Source organism: Pleurodeles waltl, chromosome 4_2, assembly GCF_031143425.1.
Source record: "Pleurodeles waltl isolate 20211129_DDA chromosome 4_2, aPleWal1.hap1.20221129, whole genome shotgun sequence".
NCBI classification, from domain to species: domain Eukaryota; kingdom Metazoa; phylum Chordata; class Amphibia; order Caudata; family Salamandridae; genus Pleurodeles; species Pleurodeles waltl.
In genome coordinates, this window is record NC_090443.1 from 266446039 (window position 1) to 266473681 (window position 27643).

The window sequence follows — 27643 nt, forward strand, 5'->3', positions numbered from 1 at the left end:
GTGGGGTCTAACACAGCTTTTTTAACCAATTGGGCCACCATTGCATGCTTTCAATTCAGTGGAACCTGGCCTGAAGCCAGGGAATGTTTAAGTAACTCCTGAAACACCGGCTGTACAGTTTCTACCCCTCGCTCCAAAATGAAGGGGGAAGCTGGGTCTTACGGTGAGCCAGACTTAACTGACCAATGAAAGGAGACAACCCCTCAGGTCCGAAGGATTTGATGTAAAACAATCTAGAACAGTACTCTTGAGAATTCATACCAAGAGTTAAAACACAGTGCGTCTCTGTAGTGCAATGGAAAGGATGGGTAGATAATTGCCACTTTATCAAAAAAGAATTGAGCTAAATAATTACATCCCTCCTCAGAAAGTGCAGTGTAGGCTGACACTCGAGATAATGAGGAGAGGGACTTCACAATGGAAAAGATTTCTCAAGAATAATTCTGGGCCAAAAGAGTTTTGTTGGCATAAAAATCATGTCGAGATTGTCTAATTCAGTCATGATAAGTTTAAGGGGCAAACCGATAATTAGCCTTACTAACAGGGTCATAATCTTTGCGCCGAAGACACTACAAGTGCTTGCAATTCTTTTTAAGCAGGAGTAGCTCCACACCAAACCACTCAGCTGATGGTTTCTATCTATGGAGAGTCCGATCAGCCAAAGGAGCTATTTGGCCTAATGCATCTCTAATCCAGCATTCCAATTGGGAAGTAGCTACATCAATACTACTATCAAGAGAAGTACAACTGGAGTCTGATTCTTGAGTAAAACAAGTAGGAGACACATTATCACACTTATGTGACCAAACTACCTGAATAGTGGATGGACAGGATGGGGGTTTGGCAAGGGAACCGAAAAGGAACAGTGCGATGGTCAGACCAGGTGAGCAGATGAGGGGGATCAATAGATAAATTAACCATGTTGGAAGAAATAGGATTGAGGATGCACCCAAGTCTCTGTGGAGGGGAAATAAATCTCCTCTAACCAAGAAATTGGAATAACGCAGGACAAAAGGAGATAGCACATTTTCTTAGGTCATTATGAAACTAGAGGCTGAGCCTGGAGGGTGGTAGATTAAGGGTCCTGTTAGAGTAAAGTTATTCAAGAGAGTTAAGGAGAAGAAAGCAGCTTCACACTCTTCAATGGGCAGTTCCATAAAGGAACATTGCAAAAACTTCTTAAAAATGATGGCAATACCACCCCCTCTCTGTGTTTGACTATCCAGTTTCACAGTTGTGAAACCTTTGGGAATGGTGTGTAAAATGTCATCTGAGGAATTTACAGTCAACCAAGTTTCTGTCAGAAACTAAGCTTCTGGCATATGATCTTCCAAAAAGTCATGTCTCTTGATTATGTTTGACTAGTGATCTACAGCTCAGACAGAAGAAGTTCGCTACAAGCAGAGACTGTGGCAAAACACTAGCCTTTGTGCTCAGATATGGTACAGTCGAAACCAGAAAACCACACTTTCCACAGCATGTCTGTGCTTGCATGAGGTCGAGCACATGGCAGCATGTATCTGGCAAAACAGTTGTTAATTGTTTCCTTTGGCGTGCCCGTGCCATAGCCCGAGATGGCTTCAGGATTATGCCATGTTCACACATTTAATCACAACAGCCGCATGTTTAAGAGGAGGGCTTTGGGCACCGGCCCCTTTGTATTTACAAATTAAGCACTGCCGCAGCCCGTCTTCTATTGGATCTTTCCAGACGGGCCCCTATGGGGACTAACTCACCAAGCTGCACTGGTTGCTTTGAAACAAAGAGTTTCCTTTAAAGCCCTGCACATTTGCTACAGTGCTTTTTCAAAAAAAGATCCTCACTATTTACACTCTTTTATCCAACCTTGAGTCCCTGCCAGGAATCTTATATCTTCCGGGGCACTGCTGGCTAGCATTCCCATAGCAAATAGAGTGCATACTGGGGGCTCCTCATTTGGCTATCTGGCACCAACATTGTGGAACTCCCTGCCTTGCCAGCTTCGGCAGGTCCCGTCGGAATCTCTTTTCCCAATGAAATTAAAAACCTGTCCTTTCAGCTCGGGCTGATAATACGATACTTTGGCAGTGCTTGCAGATCACTGGGAGTTGGTTTTTCAGCACTGGGACACTTCGTTGAAATATCCATGTGCTTTATAAGTGACATTATTATTATTATTTATTATTATTTATTGTCTGTTGCTGAGATTGCAGTGGGGGCTCTACTACATTATCTTCATACTGCCTAAGTCTTATCCCCCTCATAGTTCTCTGCTACACCTCAACCATTCTAGGTTGTTCTGAGTAGTTAAGGGTCGTAGCTTGTCTCTTTCCCTTCTCCTCTCACAGCCTCATCCTGTTGTGCTTTTAACAACTGTTTACAAGTTTCTGTCGTCTTCTCAGTTGTCTGTGTCTTTGGTTGCTCTCCAATGCTGCTGCTATCAAATCCGTTGCATAGTTGCTTTGCATTTGGGAGTCTTCGGTCTCGACCTTCCTGTTTTGTTTCTCTGAATTCTGAAGCAGGATTTCCCTTCCTTCTAGATACAGGCGCTTGTAAGAAAACCTCTAATGTAGGAAAGTGCACTATTATGTGGTGTTCTGAGACCACGCCATGTAATAATATCAATCTCTACCAGGTCCTGTTAGGTTTCTTTACCAAATCTTTAAGCTCAGTCCTGGGTAGCTGTGGCACGCAGCAGGCAGGCTTAGTCAAAGGAACAAGTGTAAAGCGCTTAGAAGTGCCAATAAACAGGTATATAAGAAACTCAATACAATACAAAATCCAACACCGATTTATAAAAATAGAGTATTTTTATCTTAAGTTGATACCAAAGCAACAAAAATCTAGACGAACTGAACAAATGATTTTTAAGAATAAGTAAATTCCAATAATTTTTTTTAATCAGCATTGCTGTTTGTGATCCAATGTGCTAGCATGACTACCAATCGTCTCTTGGACTGGCCATCACAGGTTGAGAGTCAATCATTGGAACCACTTAGGTCCAGGGAGACAGTTACCTCCCGGGTCCAGCGATCTCAGAGTCCTTATAGAGGATTTCACTAGGGTCACAGTTCCAGGCAAGAAATGGTCCTGATCGGCTGAGGATACAGGATGATGAGAAGATGCTAAGGATGCTGAGAATGCTGTAACTGTAGAAGAGATGCAGTGAGTATTCCGGGATCCACCGCAGTCTGCCTGAACATCAGGCCTCAGGGCTTGATTTCCCATGATGCCCCAGTGAAGTCCAGTGCAGGTCTAGTTGCCACTGGTCAACTCTTCTCTGGATACAGTGGTGTTCAGCGATTGTTCACAGGTGAGTGTCTCACTTGCACAAGGTCCAGGGTTGACTTCGATGAAGGCTAGGGTTGGGGGCACGTTGGGCAGATCAGGGCTCATCTCCCAGCCGGCACTTCAGTGTCCAGTTTTGGACAGGTGATCCTGGGCAGCTGGGCTCTCACAAGTGCAGGCTTCCTTCAGCTTTTGTGTCTCTGGTGATGAACAAGGGGCTAGCCACCTAGCCCTTGGAGCCAATTCTTCTATCCTGGCACAAGTGGATCCTTTTTCTGTGAGTTAGCACAGCAGGCACAGTCCTCTTTACCAGTCCCTTGAGGTCAGCAGTTGCAGTCCTTTCTTGGTGCAGCCTCTCTTTGCTTGATCCTGGAAGCAGCAAGGTGATCCTTCTTTTGTCTTTTTGCCAGCCCAGTAGTGCTCTGAGGACTGTGGGTCAGGGTGCCAGTTTTATGCCATCTTCTCGCTTTGAGGTGGCAAGGACTCCTAGCCATTAGGGCAATACTTCCCAAGAGGCTACCCTGCCCACTTCACGTCACTTCCTAGGTGTTCAGCCCTCTAACAATCTCAGGATAACCCTCTCTACTGTAAATGAAGATGATGCAAGCCTTCTTCCCCTGTGAGAAGCCATGAGCATACCCATGGGGTGTACCCAGCATAATGAGTCACTCCTCCTGGAAAACTGGTTCTGCAATAGGTTTTGTTTTTGCTCCTCTGTAGGAGATGAAAACTTGACTGCCTCCACAAAGGAGTGGCAGGACAAACGTGTGATCACCATTTGCTTCCCTGAGATGGTAGGCTCTTTAAAGCTAGGCCAAATGTGGTCACAGCTCAGTAGTCATCCTGCTGGGGGAGGTCACACTGCCTTCCTTAAGCAGTTCTCTTTGATCCCTGTGCTTGGGAGTGCTTCACACTTTCTAGCAGGGTGGTTACATGTGTTGTCAGGTGAAAACTACTGCAAGTAAACAGAAAATGCAAACAACATAAAATGGATTCCTTGTCACATAGGTTTTGACACAGGAATGGGTCTGCCTTTGCTGGTTTCTTTTAACATTTTCTGAGTCCTTTGGTTCCTGTTGAATATCACAAATGGAGGAATGCTATCCACCCTTGTTTGGCATTACTCTAAAGCACTTTGTTAGACTGTAGAAGAATTTATCTTGAAAAAGGCTAAATAATGGACGTACAGCTCCGCATTACCTTGGTATTTCATCAAGTCACCCTTCAGTACCTGCATTCACACAAAAAATACGATAAACTGACTTTGATGGCAGCAGGGTCGGTGATGCAATGTAGCTGGTAAAGCACTGCCCAAAGCCAACAGGTCAATGCGGAATCCAGCCCATATAGCGCCCGGTACGTTGTGGCAAGCTGGTGTCCTGCAGAGGAATTAAAGTAGCCTGAGTTAGCAGAGTTTTTTAAAACCGGCAACAAATTACAATGATCCTTGCACTTAATGAGATGTTCAGTATCAGACCTCTCCAGTGTCAGGCAGCAATTCGGAAAAGAAGTGTTAAAGCAATCACACAGTGCTAGGGATAAAAAAACAAAGAAATAGAAATGGCTCTGCGACCGCCATAAGCCAATATAGCCACACCCAACATCAAACAACCATATAGCTAATGAGTCCAAAAGAATACCAGAACTTCTGCTAACTCATTCCTATAAATCATAGTACTCAAACACCACAACAACAGCTATCATAGACCATAAAATAACTTCAGCTCTGTAGCTGGCACAGAGTACTACACCAAGCTGTGTTGGAATAATGGGAAGCCGGTAAACCACCCAAGCTATCCATTGACCGGAGTAAATCTCCCCCCATAGTGGATAAAGATGACACTGCATTGACCGCCGGCAATTTCCAACAGTCTGCCAAAGGCAGCCTCCGATGAAGACATAAGAACAATTCTACGGAAGATGAAGCACTGCCTTCAGTCCGTAGACTCCAAAATAAGTGGCTGTCATCACAGGGTGATTTTATGATGGAACAACTAGATGAACAAGTGTTGAGGCTTGATCAAGCCGAATGAAAATATCAGACATTGAGGATGAACTTGCCCTCAGGACAATAAAATAACCAACATGGAAAGAATGATGGAATGCATCAGATCTGGGAATGAAGATCTGGAAGCAAGATTGTAACTCAACTATTTAAGAGTGGTCTGTCAGAATCCATTGACTCTGGCAACTTGAAAAAGTATGTAGGAACGTTACATCGGCCTGCTCACGCACAAAAATGTCTCATCCTTCATAGTCAACAGAGTGCACAGGTTGCAGGCCCCAAGATCATTGCGGGAGCCTTGTCAATACAAATAACTGCCCGTTGGTTGAACTCTAGGGATCGGGAGACGATGCTGAGGTTGGCCCCTATGAAAACGAGATGTCAACTATATGGGTTCCCCAATATCTTTATTCCCAGTCTTCAGTGTTGTGGTTTAGATGGCTAGATGTTCATTCATTACAGTAGAAAACAAGGTAGTTCACTGCACTTGAGGTTCCACCTGGACAGAAAATATATATCTGCCTCAGATCAATGCCCAGACAGAACATGTCCTCTTGAAAGGAGCTGAAGGTAGTATGGAAGATAACAGATTACCCTGATAAATGTGCAGGACTTCATGCAGCATGGCAAAACTGATTGGTCTTCTAAAGAGACCTTGTAAATGACTGCTAAAGATAAGACCACGTTAATTGCGGGGTAAAAATAGGAAAGCAGTAGATTGAAGTTCAAGAATGCTACATATCACTAGCACAGCCTACAAGAATCGAATATATGAAGATGAAAAAAAATTGTTGCCTGGCAGATATCTCACGCCGAGTGTGTAAAGACATGACACTCAATATGAGTCTCACTGCCCTCAGTGAGGGTCCATTTGGCTTGTAGCTATTTTCTGAAGAGGTATTATTTTCTGTTTTCTTTATTTCCTGGAGGACATAATGTGAGGATAATGTGTACTTGTGCATAATTCCAGACTTTAGAAAAAGGCACTGGAATTTCTCACCTAGTGATGGTGTATTCTCCCAGATAACCATACACTAGCTTTCTATTTCAGTATTACTTTGGGTTTACTGTTTGTATAACGCAGAGAACTGAATGTTCCTGGTAAAGGGTCAAAAGTATGTATACGACCAGTATGCATTGGGCTAAAATGAGTGCATGGCCTTGATACCTAGGTAGCAAAAACTCTATAGAAGGACTACATTGGAGTTTTCTGAAGATTAGTTTGTTAGCTTATTTTGTTTTGTGGTGGAAAGGGTTAGTAACATGTCCTTCTCTTATTCCAGTGGTGTGCCGCTTTCCTTTGGGAATGTCTGGTGGTCACATTCCTGATGAAGATATCACAGCTTCCAGCCAGTGGTCTGAATCAACAGCAGCCAAATATGGAAGGTGAGTCCCTATTATCATCAGATACTAGTTTTGTCCATGGCGTATTAGCTGTAGAACAGATGTTGTTTCACTATGCTTTGTATGAAAGGAATAGAATGTGATATGTACCTATTACTGTGTACAGACAGCATTTTTTCTTTAGTGGGTTTGTTTCCGGCATTAAAGCTGTAACTGAAAATATGGCTATGTAACATGGTAGAGTGTGCACATTGGAAATGTTATATGTGCTAATGCCTTGTGTTCAAGACACAGCACCTCCTCTAGGTTTGCCCATGCTATTTGGGGTTACCTCAGATCTTGGGAGGAATTGGGTGGCCAAACTAAAAGTGGCATTAGAAAGAGAGTGGAGGTTGCTCTACTTTATCCTCCTCGGAATGTCGAGCCTGAGAGATGCTGCCTTATGCTTGGCTTTGGCATAATAACAATAAAGTGGAATTCCAGCCAGCAATGGATTGTCTTGGAGAATTCATGGAATTCAAGGAGAATGAAATTGTGATGCAGTATATGATTTGCTAATGCTTCATACACTCTGACTGAAAATTCCCGCAAGTGCAACTGCATACTTGTGGTGTCTGCTTTAACATTTTTAAAAGTGGGTATCAATTTAATTCTGCTGCACGCCCTGGCAGAATATATGTTTGAATGTCCAGTTACTGCCACAGATGTGGAAAGGAGAAGCTAGCTACCCATAAGTTAGAAAGCATATGACGATCTATTTAATATTTAGGTGCTAACAACTTCTAATTAGACAAAAACTCTGACTAAAAGAATAAATCAGAGCCACTGATTGTGTAGTTTTTGGCAGCTAATACTTCAATTTTTTTAAAAACTAAATCAAAGTTAAACACACCAAAATGCTTGCAGCATGCCGTAAATATGTTATGTTAAATCGACTTCTTGAGTGCGTCTACTCACTCCTAATGGAGTATCAATGCACTATAACAGGCTAACTTAACCAAGCAGAGAAATAAAAAAAACACATTATAACGTCACTATAATCACACCTATTGGTTTGAAGGAACCAATGCTTAATTTGGAAATAAAAAGGTGCCGGTGTCCAAAGCCCTCCTCTTAAACACGCAGCTGCTGAAATTAAATGTGTAGGCACGGATTACTGAGGCGGCGTAATCCTGAAGCCACCTCTGGCCTCTTCAGTCCATATATAGCCACTCGCTGACCCTTCAGCTCACTCTTGCAGCTTTCTACTTTCTCCCTTTGTTATGTTTATTCGTTTTTCCCTTCATCCGTCTTTTCCATATGTGTCTTTTGCTTGCAGCAAATGCTTGAGGCAGAAGAATAAGCCCCGGCCCTCAAAAATAAATGACAGTCAGTAGGAGATTAGGTGTTTGGTTTTTATGTGTTTTAAGGCCGTAAAGGATGTTCTTTTTTACTCCTCTTATTTCCTTTTTTAACTTAATTTTTACTTATCTTTTATCTTTTTACCGGTGGTTGTTTTGCTTTTATGGTTGAAAGTAACCGAATAAAGCTATGTATTGATGAAGTGCCGGTGCTCAGCACCGGAAACAACAAGCACAAATTAAGCACTGGAAGGAACTCTTGAATTATTTCATGCGGTTCAGCCGGTCCCGTGGCTTGGAGAATAATGCTGGGAAGCCTAAGTTTATGGCCTTAAACCCCCATCCTATGTCTAGGAACAAAATGGCTGTGGCTGGAGCTACTGAGCAGGTCAGGAACTTTGATTACTAGGGATAAGGCTCACGTACACAGTTTCTTGGGATTTCCAGTTGTCAAAAAGTAACTATTGTTTTGCATAAATCAGCAGCCATTGTGACAAAATTGTCAGCATCTAGTAGGACAGTCTTCTCAGCCCTTGAGGTATATAGAGCTGTGGCCCTTGGAGGAGCATTGTGAGAGGCAGGTATCTGGGCCTTCGGGGGCAGCATCCAACTCAAATGATCTGAAACTAAATTTGTGAGCTCTCTTCTGAATGCCCCAGTCAGTACACCTTTAATACCCCTGAGGAGGGATCTGAATTTAAAAGGGATTGATCGCATTGCCCGACTTAAAATCTTGATTTACTCGGTCAGAATTTGGATTATGTCCACCCTGGCCCATACAGAGCTGCTCTGGAGGAGCCACTACACCTTGGTTGAAAGCTGTGAAAGCATTGTGCCCCCAGCTGAAAACAAAGGAAGTATGGGAAGACCCCTGTGAAATTGGGAACACATCAGATTAAGAGTATTCATTGGGACCACATGCTCCAGGAAGTATGGCATGAGTCGAAGTCTGATGGTCTGATTGACAAGGTTCTAACTCTCAAATTCAAAGTATTTCTTAACTGAATTAATCCTTTTGATGCCAAAACTTTACACATTCGTTTTGGACTTGGTATATTCCCACATAAGGCCTTCTCAGTTAAGAGGGGAAAGGCAGGGGGGACAGCAGGAGGATGCCCCTGCTGTCATAACACCTTGGTAACAGGAAACCTTTTGGTTCTATTGCCACAGATACAAAATCCAGAGGTCAAAGTGGATTCTCCTGATAATGCTGCAACCTGGGTGTGAGACGGCACATGAAGGCCTTACGTCTATTAAAATCTGATACATCTGAAACAATTGTTCTTGCCCTGTCACAATTTTTAAAGTTGGCTTGGCACCTAAGATCTAGTTCAGTGTAGGCATGGGGTAGAGATCCTTCTTTGTCCATAAACTGCTGTACTCATTAGGCATGGTTACCTATAGTCAGTCTAGAATTGTTGGCTTCTGTAGTATAGCCACCTATATGTAAGCATTCTAGCCATTAGATGTATCTAAGACACATGTAGTCTCATAATGTTTTGACTATTCATCTCTGCAACCTGGTCATTGAAGTAGGATGATGCCTTCATTGTTTTTTAAATAGGACTTTTTAAAAGTATGTTTTACATACAGTGTTTTGCACAAGTCACTTTAGTGTTTGACCCTCTTATATCATTAGGGCAAGTGTATCAATGAATTTTGAATTGCGAGATCTACATCTTTGCTGCTTTTCTGAATTGTTCAATTTTTATTTTGAATCATGAACTTGTGTTCCAAGTCGAATGTGTTCTGGACATGGGACTTTTTTGTAAAAGTTGCACTTGCCAATTTACTAAAGCTTAGAGTTTGCACATGCTGATTCTTCTGTATATTCTGAACATAAGCCTTGACGCACTATCCCTTCAAAGTTGATTGACTTTTTACATTACAACCTTGCCTGGGGAATTGTGATTCCACACATGCAGAATAATGGATTGTTTCAATTTGCTTATTCGTATCTGGCTGATGAGGTTCATATTTAGGGCAAAATCGGTCCTAGGGTGCTCGTGGTCTGGTTTATGGAGGACCTGGATTGGCAGTTCAGCTTGGACTGTTCCTATTGCAGGGTAAAGACTGATTTGCATATAGCTGGGTCAAAATGAGATGGCATGGTTTGCAAATTTATGATGGATTGGGATGCATCCCTGATTGATACCAGTGGCTGAGATTAATTCAAGCATTTGATCCACAACTGTTTAGTATACTTAAGGTATGAAAATGAGCACCCTCCGCTTCTGGCCGTACGAATCGTACAAATCCAGAGTGAGTTTGCCAGGCAATGTCTGAAGATCATATGTTTCTGCCAAGTTGACAGAAGCGAACTCTTGCTTAAAGATAGTACGGCTTCTTATTATATAGAGTTCTATAGGAATGACATAGCAATTTCATACACTGCCTTTCCTAATAGGTAGCCAATGCATTGAATTCAGAAGTGGACCCTTGGCTGTCCTAGCAAAAAGATGGCAGCCCGATCTAGCTGCTGCTTGCTGCACTATATGCAGGTGCAACAGAATCAACTCATTTATGACTGTGAATAAGACATTGTCATGTTCAAGGCTATAAGTGATAAGGGGTTGCATAATAGTAATCTGGCACTGCAAGAGAATCTAACTGAAGAGTTTTCTAAGCATACGCAGAATGCCAAAGCAGGAGCCTCAAACCACCACATCTTGATTTTTCATACTGAGCATGCCGTCTTGCAAGATACCCTGGTTTTTGCATCCTTTTTGGAAGAAGGTGGAGGGCCATGTTTGTGTGGCACCAGTAGCCTATCTAGATTCTATTAGTCTTACCAAACAGAACAATCTCTGTCTCTTCCCCATTTAATTGTATGCACGTCTGACTGATCCTTCAGGCCACCAAGTGTAAGCAGTCACAAAATCTTGTTTTGATAGCTTCATGACTGCTGCTGACTGATACCTCCAGCTGTGTATCGTCAGCATAGGACGTCTATTAATATTTTTCTTCAGTAATTTGAGTAATGGGAGAAACTAGATGGGTAGACGGGAAGCTAGATGGGTCAGAGGTTTGATAGGTTGGAGGGGTCCATGGTTGGCTTCCTAAGTATTGGAAGCACATTGGCATACTTCCAAATCATTTCAACCTTAGCAGTTTTCAGTGAAAGGTTAAACATGTCAGCCAAGCAGGGGAAAAACAGGGGCAGGAATGAAGAGGCCACATGTGCCAGCAATAGGTCGTCTGGAGATCCTGAATGAATGGAGGGAATCAGGCCTGTTACTTGCTCAACTGCGATTTCGGCAGATATTCTAAGGCTTGGCAGGTCCATGGGAAGCGCATTGCTAATGGGTACAAGAGCATTGTGATTCTCTGTGACTCCCAAAATGTGGCGGATAAAAGGATTTGATGGCCTGGCGCTGTGAGGAGGGACTACGTGTCCCAGATATCCTGCAGATCTCCCTTGAGGTTGAGGAAGCAGACCGCTACACCACTTCACTGTAAACTGCTGAGGGCATCCTGTGGCGTGTGGGGGGTGAAAGGACTTGACGGACAGGTGCTGTGAGGAGGGACTACGTGTCCCGACTACCTAATAGCTCTCGCTGCTTGCATGAGAAAACGGAAAGCTCGTCCCATTAACGAGGCCCCCTCAGCTAAGGAAGGAATGGCTCCCAGGTCAATGTGGGGTAAATCCTCCATTCAAATGCCTTGGTATCACACGTAGATCAGAAAGTACGTTCTGGGACTTGTGTGAACAGTCCTTGTCATACCAATGCAATTATTCATCAGCCACCATCTTCTCCTATATCAACTCTGCAGACCCCAAAGAGAAAGTCTGTCCCTAGAAAACGTATTTCACCTCCAAATAAGGGTTTTGGTCAGCTGTCTCATGGTTTGCATCAGGCTGGGCAACAAAGCAGTCTACGTAATGCTTTGGATGGTATTGCTCACAAAATTGAGAGATTGGTAACTAAACTCTTGGAGCCTGTTTGTTTCTCGCCTGGAGCAGATTGAGCTGTTGATTAAAAATCAAGCTGAAGATGCCTTGCTGTAGGAAAGTACCATCTTGCCTGGCATGTTACCCCCATATTGCACTGTATATATGTTGTTTTAGTTGTATGTGTCACTGGGACCCTGCCAGCCAGGGCCCCAGTGCTCATAAGTGTGCCCTGTATGTGTTACCTGTGTTATGACTAACTGTCTCACTGAGGCTCTGCTAATCAGAACCTCAGTGGTTATGCTCTCTCATTTCTTTCCAAATTGTCACTAACAGGCTAGTGACCAATTTTACCAATTTACATTGGCATACTGGAACACCCTTATAATTCCCTAGTATATGGTACTGAGGTACCCAGGGTATTGGGGTTCCAGGAGATCCCTATGGGCTGCAGCATTTCTTTTGCCACCCATAGGGAGCTCTGACAATTCTTACACAGGTCTGCCACTGCAGCCTGAGTGAAATAACATCCACGTTATTTCACAGCCATTTTACACTGCACTTAAGTAACTTATAAGTCACCTATATGTCTAACCTTTACCTGGTAAAGGTTGGGTGCTAAGTTACTTAGTGTGTGGGCACCCTGACACTAGCCAAGGTGCCCCCACATTGTTCAGGACCAATTCCCCGGACTTTGTGAGTGCGGGGACACCATTACACGCGTGCACTACATATACGTCACTACCTATGTGTAGCTTCACAATGGTAACTCCGAATATGGCCATGTAACATGTCTAAGATCATGGAATTGCCGCACCAATGCCATCCTGGTATTTCGGAGACAATCCCATGATTCCCCGGGTCTCTAGCACAGACCGGGATACTGCCAATCTGCCTTTCCCGGGGTTTCACTGCAGCTGCTGCTGCTGCCAACCCCTCAGACAGGTTTCTGCCCTCCTGGGGTCCAACCAGGCTTGGCCCAGGAAGGCAGAACAAAGGACTTCCTCAGAGAGAGGGTGTTACACCCTCTCCCTTTGGAATAAGGTGTCAGGGCTGGGGAGGAGTAGCCTCCCCCAGCCTCTGGAAATGCTTTGATGAGCACAGATGGTGCCCATCTCTGCATAAGCCAGTCTACACCGGTTCAGGGATCCCTCAGCCCTGCTCTGGCGCGAAACTGGACAAAGGAAAGGGGAGTGACCACTCCCCTGACCTGCACCTCCCCTGGGAGGTGCCCAGAGCTCCTCCAGTGTGCTCCAGACCTCTGCCATCTTGGAAACAGAGGTGCTGCTGGCACACTGGACTGCTCTGAGTGGCCAGGGCCAGCAGGTGACGTCAGAGACTCCTTCTGATAGGCTCCTTCAGGTGTTGCTAGCCATTCCTCTCTCCTAAGTAGCCAAACCCTCTTTTCTGGCTATTTAGGGTCTCTGCTTTGGGGAATTCCTTAGATAACGAATGCAAGAGCTCATCAGAGTTCCTTTGCATCTCTCTCTTCACCTTCTGCCAAGGAATCGACTGCTGACCGCGATGGAAGCCTGCAAAACTGCAACAAAGTAGCAACGACGACTACTGCGACACTGTAACGCTGATCCAGCCGCCTTCTGAACTGTTTACCTGGTGGTGCATGCTGTGGGGGTAGTCTGCCTCCTCTCTGCACTAGAAGCTCTGAAGAAATCTCCTGTGGGTCGACGGAATCTTCCCCCTGCAACCGCAGGCACCAAAGAACTGCATCACCGGTCCTCTGGGTCTCCTCTCAGCACGACGAGCGAGGTCCCTTGAACTCAGCAACTCTGTCCAAGTGACTCCCACTGTCCAGTGACTCTTCAGTCCAAGTTTGGTGGAGGTAAGTCCTTGCCTCCCCACGCCAGACTGCATTGCTGGGAACCGCGTGTTTTGCAGCTACTCCGGCTCCTGTGCACTCCACAAAGATTTCCTTTGTGCACAGCCAAGCCTGGGTCCACGGCACTCTAACCTGCATTGCACAACCTCCTGAGTTGTCCTCCGGCGGCGTGGGACTCTCTTGTGCAACTTCGGGTGAGCACCGTTTCACTCCACTTCGTAGTGCCTTTTCCGGCACTTCTGCGGGTGCTGCCTGCTTCTGAGAGGGCTCCTTGTCTTGCTGGGCGCCCCCTCTGTCCCCTGACGCAATTGGTGATATCCTGGTCCCTCCTGGGCCACAGCAGCATCCAAAAACCCTAACCGCGAGCTTTGCAGCTAGCAAGGCTTGTTTGCGGTCTTTCTGCGGGAAAACACTTCTGCACGACTCTTCACGACGTGGGACATCCATCCTCCAAAGGGGAAGTTTCTAGCCCTTGTCGTTCATGCAGAATCCTCAGCTTCTACCATCCGGTGGCAGCTTCTTTGCATCCACAGCTGGCATTTCCTGGGCATCTGCCCACTCCCGACTTGATCGTGACTTTTGGACTTGGTCCCCTTGTTCCACAGGTACTCTCGTCTGGAAATCCATCGTTGTTGCATTGCTGGTGTTGGTCTTTCCTGCAGAATTCCCCTATCACGACTTCTGTGCTCTTTGGGGAACTTAGGTGCACTTGGCACCCACTTTTCAGGGTCTTGGGGTGGGCTATTTTTCTAACCCTCACTGTTTCCTTACAGTCCCAGCGACCCTCTACAAGGTCACATAGGTTTGGGGTCCATTCGTGGTTCGCATTCCACTTCTAGAGTATATGGTTTGTGTTGCCCCTATCCCTACGTGCCCCCATTGCATTCTATTGTGACTATACATTGTTTGCACTGTTTTCTATTGCTATTACTGCATATTTTGGTATTGTGTACATATATCTTGTGTATATTTGCTATCCTCATACTGAGGGTATTCACTGAGATACTTTTGGTATATTGTCATAAAAATAAAGTACCTTTATTTTTAGTATATCTGTGTATTGTGTTTTCTTATGACATTGTGCATATGACACTAGTGGTACTGTAGGAGCTTCACTCGTCTCCTAGTTCAGCCTAAGCTGCTCTGCTAAGCTACCTTTTCTATCAGCCTAAGCTGCTAGACACCCCTCTACACTAATAAGGGATACCTGGGCCTGGTGCAAAGTGTAAGTACCCCTTGGTACTCACTACAAGCCAGTCCAGCCTCCTACATTGGTTGTGCAGCGGTGGGATAAGTACTTTGCAACTACTTACCACTTTTGTCATTGTACTTTTCATAAGAGTAAAATATACAAAACAAGTTCAGTGTATGTACACCTAACCAAAAAGTTTTGCTTTTCGTCTCTCACTTCTTTTCTAAGTGCTGAAAAGTAACTCTAAACTTTCTAAAAAGTTCTTAAAAAGTTTTAAACGTTTTTTTCTGTCTCTCAAAAAGTTCTGAAAAACTTTTTTCTCACTTTTTCTATCCCTTAAACACTGTCTAAAATGTCTGGTACAGGCCAAACTCTTGATCTGTCCAACATAGCTTATGACAACCTTAGCTGGAAGGAAGCAAGGATTCTCTGTATAGATAGAGGTTTAGGGGTAGGGAAGAAACCCTCAAGACAACTGTTGGTTAATATGCTCATTGAACAAGACAAGACCTTAGGTGGCACTTCTGGTGAGAAATTAGCTGATGGTTCCCACTCTGATTCTGGGGCACCCCTAGCAAAAGATGTGGGAGGGAAGCTTTCCAACCTGCCCCCTAGCAAGCCACCTAGCATGGCTGGTACTGATGTGAATTCACATCACAGTAAGAGTGTTGTCTCACATCACAGTAATAGTGTTGTTTCTCATCATAGTAGAAGTATCACTTCTGTAGGCCAGAATGTTAGTGTGACATCTGTTAGGGCCAGGTCTCCTTCTGTTCATTCTCACCATTCTTCTGTTTCAAGACATGCCCTACCCACCCACCCTGATGACAGAGTGTTAGAAAGGGAGCTCAATAGATTGAGAGTGGAACAATCCAGACTGAAGCTCAAGAAGCAACAGCTGGATTTAGATAGGCAGTCCTTGGAAATAGAAAGAGAAAGACAGAAATTGGGTTTAGAAACCCATGGTGGCAGCAGCAGTATTACAAATAGTCATCCTGCAGAAGAGCATGATTCTAGGAATCTGCACAAGATAGTTCCCCCTTACAAGGAGGGGGATGACATTAACAAGTGGTTTGCTGCACTTGAGAGGGCCTGTGTTGTACAGGATGTCCCTCAAAGGCAGTGGGCTGCTATCCTATGGCTATCTTTCAGTGGAAAGGGTAGGGATAGGCTCCTTACTGTAAAAGAAAGTGAGGCCAATGATTTCAAAGTTCTTAAGAATGCACTCCTAGATGGTTATGGCTTAACTACTGAACAGTACAGGATGAAGTTCAGAGAAACCAAAAAGGAGTCTTCATAAGACTGGGTAGACTTTGTTGACCATTCAGTGAAGGCCTTGGAGGGGTGGTTACATGGCAGTAAAGTTGCTGACTATGAAAGCCTGTGTAACTTAATCCTGAGAGAGCATATTCTTAATAATTGTGTGTCTGATTCGTTACACCAGTACCTGGTGGACTCTGATCTGACTTCTCCCCAAAAATTGGGAAAGAAGGCAGACAAATGAGTCAGAACAAGGGTGAACAGAAAAGTTCATACAGGGGGTGACAAAGATGGCAAGAAGAAGGATGGTAAGTCTTCTGACAAGGGTGGGGACAAATCTAAAAATGAGTCTTCATCAGGCCCACAAAAACACTCTGGTGGGGGTGGTAGGCCCAAATCCCCTTCAAATCAAAACAAAGAAAAGAAACCATGGTGCTATTTATGTAAAATAAAAGGCCATTGGACAACAGATCCCAGTTGTCCAAAGAAAAGCACCAAGCCTCCTACCACTGCAACCCCTGCTGTTACACCTAGTGCCCCTAGTAATAGCAGTGGTGGTGGGAGCAAACCTACTAATAGCCAATCCAAGGGAGTAGCTGGGCTCACTTTTGGTAACTTAGTTGGGGTTAGTCTTGTTAGGGAGACCACAGAGGCTGCGTTAGTCTCTGAGGGGGCTATTGATTTAGCCACCTTGGTTGCTTGTCACCTTAATATGGATAAGTACAAGCAACTACCCCTAATAAATGGTGTTGAGGTTCAGGCCTACAGGGACACAGGTGCCAGTGTTACAATGGTAATAGAGAAACTGGTCCACCCTGAACAACACCTACTTGGTCACCAGTACCAAGTAACCAATGCTCATAACAACACACTTAGCCACCCCATGGCTTTTGTAAATCTCAACTGGGGGGGGGGGTTACTGGTCCAAAGAAAGTTGTGGTTGCCTCAGATTTACCTGTAGACTGTCTACTAGGAAATGATTTAGAGACATCAGCTTGGTCAGATGTGGAGTTGGAGGCTCATGCAGAAATGCTGGGCATTCCAGGGCATATTTTTGCTTTAACCAGGGCTCAGGCCAAAAAGCAAAAAGGACAGGGTGACTTGGATCCTGGAAGAATGGACCAAGTGCTCCCTAAAGCTAGGGCTAGTAGAAGTAAATCACTACCTACTATCCCTCCCTCTACAGTGGATTCTACTTCTGAGGAAGAAGAATTTCCACCCTGTGCAGAACCTACACCAGAGGAGCTGGAAGCAGACACTGCTGAGCTTTTGGGTGAAGGGGGGCCTGCCAGGGAGGAGCTGAGTGTGGCACAGTATACCTGTCCCAGACTAGAGGGTCTAAGGCAGCAAGCTGTCAAACAAGCAAATGGGGATTTCAGTGACTCTCACAGAGTTTACTGGGAGGACAACCTCTTGTACACTGAAGCAAGGGATCCAAAACCTGGAGCTGCCAGGAGATTGGTGATCCCTCAGGAGTACAGAACGTTCCTCCTAGCTCTAGCCCACGACATTCCCTTAGCTGGACATTTGGGGCAAATGAAAACTTGGGACAGGCTTGTTCCCTTGTTTCATTGGCCTAGAATGTCAGAGGACACAAAGGAATTTTGTAAGTCCTGTGAAACCTGTCAAGCCAGTGGCAAGACAGGTGGCACTCCAAAGGCACCTCTTAACCCACTGCCTGTGGTTGGGGTTCCCTTTGAAAGGGTAGGGGTTGACATAGTTGGCCCCCTTGACCCTCCTACTGCTTCAGGCAATAGATTTATCTTGGTGGTAGTGGACCATGCCACAAGATATCATGAAGCAATTCCTCTAAGGACCACTACAGCTCCTGCAGTGGCAAAGGCCCTCCTGGGAATATTTTCCAGGGTGGGCTTCCCAAAAGAGGTGGTATCAGACAGGGGAAGCAATTTCATGTCTGCTTACTTAAAGGCCATGTGGAAGGAATGTGGTGTGACATACAAGTTCACCACACCCTATCATCCACAAACAAATGGACTGGTGGAGAGATTTAACAAAACTCTCAAAGGCATGATTATGGGACTCCCTGAAAAACTCCGCAGGAGATGGGATATCCTGTTACCTTGCCTCCTTTTTGCTTACAGGGAGGTACCCCAAAAAGGAGTGGGCTTCAGCCCCTTTGAACGCCTATTTGGACACCTTGTAAGAGGTCCTCTAACACTTGTTAAGGAGGGTTGGGAACAACCTTTAAAAGCTCCAAAGCAAGACATAGTGGACTATGTACTTGGCCTAAGATCTAGGATGGCTGAGTACATGAAAAAGGCCAGTAAAAACCTTCAGGCCAGCCAAGAGCTCCAAAAGCAATGGCATGACCAGAAGGCTGTTTTGGTTCAGTACCAACCAGGGCAGAAAGTTTGGCTCTTGGAGCCTGTGGCCCCAAGAGCACTCCAAGACAAATGGAGTGGACCCCACATAATTGTTGAAAAGAAGGGTGAAGTCACTTACTTAGTTGACTTAGGCACTGCCAGGAGTCCCCTTAGGGTGCTCCATGTCAATCGCCTGAAACCCTACTATGACAGGGCTGATCTCACCCTGCTCATGGCAACAGATGAGGGACAGGAAGAAGAGAGTGACCCTCCCCCTTATCTCTTCTCTTCCACAGAACAAGATGCTCTAATGGAAGGTGTAGTTTTGGCAGATTGTCTTACTGCTGAGCAGAAAGACCACTGCATAAATCTCCTGGGTCAGTTTTCTGAACTCTTCTCTACTGTGCCAGGCACCACATCTTGGTGTGAGCACACTATAGATACTGGAGACAGCTTGCCTGTCAAAAGTAAGATCTATAGGCAGCCTGACCATGTCAGAGACTGCATAAAACAAGAAGTGCAGAAAATGCTTGAACTGGGAGTGGTTGAGCACTCTGAAAGTCCATGGGCCTCTCCTGTGGTACTTGTACCAAAACCTCATTCCAAGGATGGAAAGAAGGAAATGCGGTTTTGTGTAGACTATAGAGGTCTCAACCAAGTAACCAAAACTGATGCTCACCCTATACCCAGGGCAGATGAGCTACTAGATACACTGGCATCTGCCAAGTATCTAAGCACTTTTGATTTGACTGCAGGGTATTGGCAGATCAAGTTATCAGAAGATGCAAAAGCAAAAACTGCATTTTCAACCATTGGAGGCCATTACCAATTCACAGTAATGCCTTTTGGATTGAAAAATGCACCTGCCACTTTTCAGAGGTTGGTGATTACAGTCCTGCAAGGGCTGGAAGCTTATAGTGCAGCATATCTAGATGATATAGCTGTCTTTAGCTCCAGCTGGGATGATCACCTGGTCCACCTATGGAAAGTTTTGGAGGCCCTGCAAAAGGCAGGCCTCACTATCAAGGCTTCAAAGTGCCAGATAGGGCAGGGGAAAGTGGTTTATCTGGGACACCTGGTAGGTGGAGAACAGATTGCACCACTTCAGGGGAAAATCCAAACTATTATAGATTGGGTTCCCCCTACAACTCAGACCCAGATGAGAGCCTTCTTAGGCCTCACTGGATATTACAGGAGGTTCACAAAGAACTATGGCTCCATTGCAGCCCCTCTTAATGACCTCACATCTAAGAAAATGCCTAAAAAGGTATTGTGGACAGCTAGCTGTCAGAAAGCTTTTGAGGAGCTGAAGCAGGCCATGTGCTCTGCACCTGTCCTGAAAAGCCCCTGTTACTCAAAAAAATTCATTGTCCAAACTGATGCATCTGAATTAGGGGTAGGGGCAGTCTTATCACAACTTAATTCTGAGGGCCAGGATCAACCTGTTGCTTTTATCAGCAGGAGGTTGACCCCTAGAGAAAAGCGTTGGTCTGCCATAGAGAGGGAGGCCTTTGCTGTGGTCTGGGCACTGAAGAAGTTGAGGCCATACCTGTTTGGCACTCACTTCATTGTTCAGACAGACCACAAACCTCTACTTTGGCTAAAACAAATGAAAGGTGAAATTCCTAAATTATTGAGGTGGTCCATATCCCTACAGGGAATGGATTATACAGTGGAACATAGACCTGAGAGTACCCACTCCAATGCAGATGGACTCTCCAGATATTTCCACTTAGACAATGAAGACTCATCAGGTCATGGCTAGTCTTATTGTCCTTCGTTTGGGGGGGGGTTGTGTAGGAAAGTACCATCTTGCCTGGCATGTTACCCCCATATTTCACTGTATATATGTTGTTTTAGTTGTATGTGTCACTGGGACCCTGCCAGCCAGGGCCCCAGTGCTCATAAGTGTGCCCTGTATGTGTTACCTGTGTTATGACTAACTGTCTCACTGAGGCTCTGCTAATCAGAACCTCAGTGGTTATGCTCTCTCATTTCTTTCCAAGTTGTTACTAACAGGCTAGTGACCAATTTTACCAATTTACATTGGCATACTGGAACACCCTTATAATTCCCTAGTATATGGTACTGAGGTACACAGGGTATTGGGGTTCCAGGAGATCCCTATGGGCTGCAGCATTTCTTTTGCCACCCATAGGGAGCTCTGACAATTCTTACACAGGTCTGCCACTGCAGCCTGAGTGAAATAACATCCACGTTATTTCACAGCCATTTTACACTGCGCTTAAGTAACTTATAAGTCACCTATATGTCTAACCTTTACCTGGTAAAGGTTGGGTGCTAAGTTACTTAGTGTGTGGGCACCCTGGCACTAGCCAAGGTGCCCCCACATTGTTCAGGGCCAATTCCCCGGACTTTGTGAGTGCGGGGACACCATTACACACATGCACTACATATAGGTCACTACCTATGTGTAGCTTCACAATGGTAACTCCGAATATGGCCATGTAACATGTCTAAGATCATGGAATTGCCCCACCAATGCCATCCTGGTATTGGGGAGACAATCCCATGATTCCCCGGGTCTCTAGCACAGACCCGGGTACTGCCAATCTGCCTTTCCCGGGGTTTCACTGCAGCTGCTGCTGCTGCCAACCCCTCAGACAGCTTTCTGCCCTCCTGGGGTCCAGCCAGGCTTGGCCCAGGAAGGCAGAATAAAGGACTTTCTCAGAGAGAGGGTGTTACACCCTCTCCCTTTGGAATAGGGTGTCAGGGCTGGGGAGGAGTAGCCTCCCCCAGCCTCTGGAAATGCTTTGATGGACACAGATGGGGCCCATCTCTGCATAAGCCAGTCTACACCGGTTCAGGGATCCCTCAGCCCTGCTCTGGCGCGAAACTGGACAAAGGAAAGGGGAGTGACCACTCCCCTGACCTGCACCTCCCCTGGGAGGTGCCCAGAGCTCCTCCAGTGTGCTCCAGACCTCTGCCATCTTGGAAACAGAGGTGCTGCTGGCACACTGGACTGCTCTGAGTGGTCAGGGCCAGCAGGTGACGTCAGAGACTCCTTCTGATAGGCTCCTTCAGGTGTTGCTAGCCTATCCTCTCTCCTAAGTAGCCAAACCCTCTTTTCTGGCTATTTAGGGTCTCTGCTTTGGGGAATTCCTTAGATAACGAATGCAAGAGCTCATCAGAGTTCCTCTGCATCTCTCTCTTCAACTTCTGCCAAGGAATCGACTGCTGACCACGCTGGAAGCCTGCAAAACTGCAACAAAGTAGCAACGACGACTACTGCGACACTGTAATGCTGATCCAGCCGCCTTCTCGACTGTTTTCCTGGTGGTGCATGCTGTGGGGGTAGTCTGCCTCCTCTCTGCACTAGAAGCTCCGAAGAAATCTCCCGTGGGTCGACGGAATCTTCCCCCTGCAACCGCAGGCACCAAAGAACTGCATCACCGGTCCTCTGGGTCTCCTCTCAGCACGACGAGCGAGGTCCCTTGAACTCAGCAACTCTGTCCAAGTGACTCCCACAGTCCAGTGACTCTTCAGTCCAAGTTTGGTGGAGGTAAGTCCTTGCCTCCCCACGCCAGACTGCATTGCTGGGAACCGCGTGTTTTGCAGCTACTCCGGCTCCTGTGCACTCCACGAAGATTTCCAGCCAAGCCTGGGTCCACGGCGCTCTAACCTGCATTGCACAACCTCCTGAGTTGTCCTTCGGCGGCGTGGGACTCTCTTGTGCAACTTCGGGTGAGCACCGTTTCACTCCACTTCGTAGTGCCTGTTCCGGCACTTCTGCGGGTGCTGCCTGCTTCTGAGAGGGCTCGTTGTCTGGCTGGGCACCCCCTCTGTCCCCTGACGCAATTGGTGACATCCTGGTCCCTCCTGGGCCACAGCAGCATCCAAAAACCCTAACCGCGAGCTTTGCAGCTAGCAAGGCTTGTTTGCGGTCTTTCTGCAGGAAAATACTTCTGTACGACTCTTCACGACGTGGGACATCCATCCTCCAAAGGGGAAGTTTCTAGCCCTTGTCGTTCGTGCAGAATCCTCAGCTTCTACCATCCGGTGGCAGCTTCTTTGCATCCACAGCTGGCATTTCCTGGGCATCTGCCCACTCCCGACTTGATCGTGACTTTTGGACTTGGTCCCCTTGTTCCACAGGTACTCTCGTCTGAAATCCATCGTTGTTGCATTGCTGGTGTTGGTCTTTCCTGCAGAATTCCCCTATCACGACTTCTGTGCTCTTTGGGGAACTTAGGTGCACTTGGCACCCACTTTTCAGGGTCTTGGGGTGGGCTATTTTTCTAACCCTCACTGTTTCCTTACAGTCCCAGCGACCCTCTACAAGGTCACATAGGTTTGGGGTCCATTCGTGGTTCGCATTCCACTTCTAGAGTATATGGTTTGTGTTGCCCCTATCCCTATGTGCCCCCATTGCATTCTATTGTGACTATACATTGTTTGCACCGTTTTCTATTGCTATTACTGCATATTTTGGTATTGTGTACATATATCTTGTGTATATTTGCTATCCTCATACTGAGGGTACTCACTGAGATACTTTTGGCATCTGTGTATTGTGTTTTCTTATGATACGTTTGGCATCTGTGTATTGTGTTTTCTTATGATATTGTGCATATGACACTAGTGGTACTGTAGGAGCTTCACTCGTCTCCTAGTTCAGCCTAAGCTGCTCTGCTAAGCTACCTTTTCTATCAGCCTAAGTAGCTAGACACCCCTCTACACTAATAAGGGATACCTGGGCCTGGTGCAAGGTGTAAGTACCCCTTGGTACTCACTACAAGCCAGTCCAGCCTCCTACACTTGCCCAATCCTCCAATCTCGCTGACAGAACCGTGTGTGGAGCAGCTTATGAGGCTGGGCAACGATGTCCTTTCCAGAGACACTGTGCCTAATCAAGCAGCTGTTAGACTCAACGATGACCCTGCCTTAGCTTTGACCCCCAGACAGCAACAGGGTTCAGTTAATGAGGGGGTTAGACCTCCTTCTACAAACAGGGTGAATGGCAGAGATCCCCAACCTCCACCTCAGGAGACCCTCGCCACTGCCTTGTCAAAGGATAACCCAAGAAATCTGCATGATGGTCCCAAGTTGTTATGTTATAGGGAACTTCTGAAGTGCTCGTTCACCAAAAGGTTTTAAGGTGCTGGGAGCACTAGCAGCAGGGCGGAGAGGCAAATAATTGTAAGTTTGCCTAAAAAGCCATGCTTTTAGAAGGGTTATAAACTGCTCATATGAGGTGGCTGCTGTTATGTTGCCAGGAGCGAGTTCTAGACACCAAGAGCCGACACAACACACCTCATACCCCCAAGCCTTTTCCTGTTGTATTTAGGAATCTCTAAAAGATTGAGGTAAAAGACTGAGGTATGCTGGTCTGAGGTTACACCTTGGAATGTAATTCCACATTTTGGAAGATACATAGGCAGATTTTAAAGATTGTGCGATCCGTTTTAAACAGGGTTCTTTGTGCAACTGGAAGCCAATGCACTTTCTTTAACAAAGGTGTAGTGTAGCAATATCTTGGTTGCTGAAAGACCAGTCTACCTGCTTGATTTTGAACAAGCCGCAGTCTTTGACTAGGACCTTTAGGGAGACCTCGGTAAAGAACGCTGGCATAACTAATGTGGGACATCACTAGTTGGAGAACAATCTTGATGATGGACTCAATAGAAAAATAATTCCTGATTTTTTGTTTTGTTTGCAGAGCTGGACGAAGCAGGAAGAAGTCAATGCTGCAATCTGGGGGGTCATTGAACGATCTTTCTCGAAAAAATACCAAGGCTCTTCTCAGTTATTTTTGGAACAGGAGGGGGCAGAGGTCCTGTAGCCAAAAAGAAGGGCTCCAGCAATGCAATGAGTTTTTGAACATCACTACCTCGGTTTTGTTAATGTTCATTTTTAATTGATGGCAATTCATCCAGTCCTAGATAAAAATCATGGCATTCTGGAAGAATGCTATCGATTCTGGATTGTCCTCTAGATTGAACACTAGCTGCATGTCATCAGCATAGTTGTATATTTTTACTTTTAGGACTAGGGTTATTTGTGCTTTTAGCCTTTGTAAGGAGACTATCAATGGGCGAATATTAAGACTGAATAAGATGGGGGACGGTGCTTAATTTATAAATTAAAACGTTCAGGTGTCCAAAGCTCTCATCTGAATCATGCAGCTGCTGCAATTAAACGTGCAAGCACAGAATACTATAATCCTGAAGCCATCTCTGGCCTCCTAAATCCATTTACAGGCACTCCCTCCCCCTTCAGATCACTCTTGCAGTTTTCTGCTTTTTCCCTTTGTGGCGCTTTCGTGTTTTTCTCTTCCTCTGTCTTTCCTATATGTGTCTTTCAGTCACATTAAATGCTTGAGGCAGAAAAATAAGTGCTTGCCTTCAAAGATAAGTGTTGGTGCCCGCACCGGAAACCACCGACTAAAATTGAGTAGTGATGGGGGTGAGGAGGACCCAAAGGTACTCCACTGCTGAGATTGACCATGGAGGAACAAAAATGGGTGGCGATCCGACTGTGATCGGTCCGATAGGAAGGACTTCATCCAATCCAGAGCGCAGTAGAGTGAGAGGGGCAAATGCCTACCTGATGGCGGTCTAGAAAGGAAGAGCTTTCACTAAATGAGCAAAGATGATGAGCAATGTGGGCTTCCAGAATCTTAGTTAGATAGGGAAGAAGGGAAATTAGGTGGTAGTTCTTTAGACTAGAAGGATCATCCCAGGCTTTTCTTAGAAGGGGAAAAACAACTACTTCTTTAACAGTGTGGGTGACCATGCCTAGGCTCGAGGATACATTAAGCATGGCCAATGCCAAATTAGGGAATTCTGAAAAAATGGCTTTTTGGATCGAGGAGGGGGCAAATATCGTTAGGGGAGCCAAATTTGACATTTGTTAACAACTTTGACAGACCATCTCTAGTAATTAAATGGAATACATTAAGATAGGAGGGGTTTCTGTCTTCTAACGGAGCAGGGCTGCAAGGGGAACTAGAAGTGCCTTTGACTATTCAAATTTTTTTGATGAAAAAGATGTTTAGTTCATTGCACAAGACTTGTGTGGGGACCACTGAAACACTTAGGTGATCAGGATTAGATAATTTTGAGACTGTTTCAAAAATTACTTTGGATTTATTTCCAGAGGTTATGAATTTATTGAGATGTAATTGGATTTGGATTCCCAAATTAATTTCTTGTAGGACTTTAGCTGAAGGAGAAATGTATCCTTTTCTTCGGGATCATATGCTTTGCGCCATTTGCCTTCAGATGGCGTAGTGCAAGTTTGGCTTGTTTGAGTTAATTTGAGAACAATTTAGATGTCTTGTGTCGGTGATTCAAGTTCGTCCTATGCAGAGGGGCATGTATATCACTAGCTTCCCTGAGCCAGGTCATCATTGCCCTCTCAAACTCCTCAAGGCACTCGATCTGGGTGGGGAGGGATTGTGCCAGAGAGTTACATAAGGCAGTGAGATCTACGTGTCACCATTTCCTGGACAGGATGCCATGGCATGGAGTTGGTATTCTAAAAGAAGAACTCATACTAACTTTAATGAAATGGTGATCAGTCCAACAACAGGGGGTGACATGAAGGTTGGAGATGGAAAGATTCAATGTCCAAATTTGATTTAAAATGTGGCCCTTGACCTGGGTAGCTGTGGAAAGATGCTGGACAAAATTCTAACTAGTTAACTGCTCAGTCAGATAGGAAGAAACGAGGCCACCGTTTGGGTCATTAGACCATAAGTTAAAATCAACAAGAAGTAAAATATTTGCATAATCAATGGTCAGTGCTGACACCAAGTCGATCAGTGATAATGGAAACTGTGATGTGTGGCTAGGAGGTCTATGTAAGATAATACATATCGGGGAGTGGGTGGGGGGGCAGGGGAATCTAATTTAATTATTATGTTTTCTGCCAATGAAAGAGGTAAAGATGTGAGTCTGGTGAATTTTAACTGTGTTTAATGATCGCTGCTATTCCACCACCTTTTTTCCATGAGGTCTATTCAGGTGCAAATTATAAAAAAAACTATCTGGGAGAGCTGCTAATACCTCAGGCGTGGAATCCTCTGTTAGCCAAGTTTCTCTTAGAAACAGTATATCTGGGATTCTGACTCACGAAGGTCATAAATCCCGAGGTGTTGTTTTAACGTGTGTTAAGAAAAACAATGTTTAAGTCTCTGTTAGCGCTGAGCAGAGGGCAGTTTCCTTCAAAATATTCTGCCTCGCCTGTTTTTCCGGAAGTAAGGGGAATGGCATATTGCGATCTAAAATGCCCAAGTCATCCAATATTTGTATTACAGATTCCTCCAAATAGATATTGTTGGCTCTTAGAGCTCTAAAATCGTTAGAGGAATATATTAAAATTGGGGCATAATGGCTGGCACCGACCCTGACCGGCCCGCGGTGCACCCTCTGCTGCACACCTTCGCTTCCAGCATCAAGATAAGGGCCCGGAGCTCTAACTGACTCCGCCTTCACCGGCCCTGATTGGCTAAGCCGCCCCAGCCAATGAGGATATAACAGCGCTCAAAAACCAAGTAATTTAAAACCAATATTAAAACAGAAATGGAACTGTGCAAAATGGAAAGGAGTGCAAAGCAGGCAAAATGCACTACGGATACTAAGTGTGGCGCACCTGCACTGCCAGCACCACGATAAGGGCCTGGGGTTCTAACTGACTCCACCTTCACCTGCCCTGACTGGCTAAGCCCCCAGCCAATAAGAAAATGTCCCAGCACATCTAACAGCACGCCAAACCAGTTAATTTAAAACCAACATAAAAACAGAAATTAGAATGTGCAAAATGCGAAGGAGTGCAAAGCAGGCAAAACAAACTGCCGCCACTAATGGGCAGATGTAAAAAGGCGTTTGCGAGTCGCAAACGGCGAAAAATACCGTTTGCGAGGCGCAAAAGCCTCACCGGTATGCAGAAATGCATTTTGCGAGTCGGATCTGACTCGCAAAATGCATTTCCGACTCGCAAATAGAAAGGGGTGTTCCCTTCCTATTTGTGACTCGCAATGCAATGCAATTTCATTTCGGTCGCAAATGAAATCGCAGTTACCATCCACTTGAAGTGGATGGTAACCCAGTTGCAAACGGGAAGGGGTCCCCATGGGACCCCTTCCCCTTTGTGATTGGAAAAAAAATATTTTTTCAGGGCAGGCAGTGGTCCAATGGACCACTGCTTGCCCTGAAAAA

General features: G+C 45.5%; 1 protein-coding gene across 2 annotated transcripts in view; it reads left to right on the forward strand.

Annotated features, from left to right (window-relative positions):
* The window catches only part of DDR2 (discoidin domain receptor tyrosine kinase 2), a 737021-nt gene that overhangs the window by 159891 nt on the left and 549487 nt on the right, over positions 1 to 27643 (forward strand). For both annotated transcript variants that reach the window (XM_069231100.1, XM_069231101.1), the window contains exon 3: positions 6556 to 6658. In XM_069231100.1, coding sequence (XP_069087201.1) covers positions 6556 to 6658 — 103 coding nt within the window. The remainder of the gene's footprint in view (positions 1 to 6555; positions 6659 to 27643) is intronic.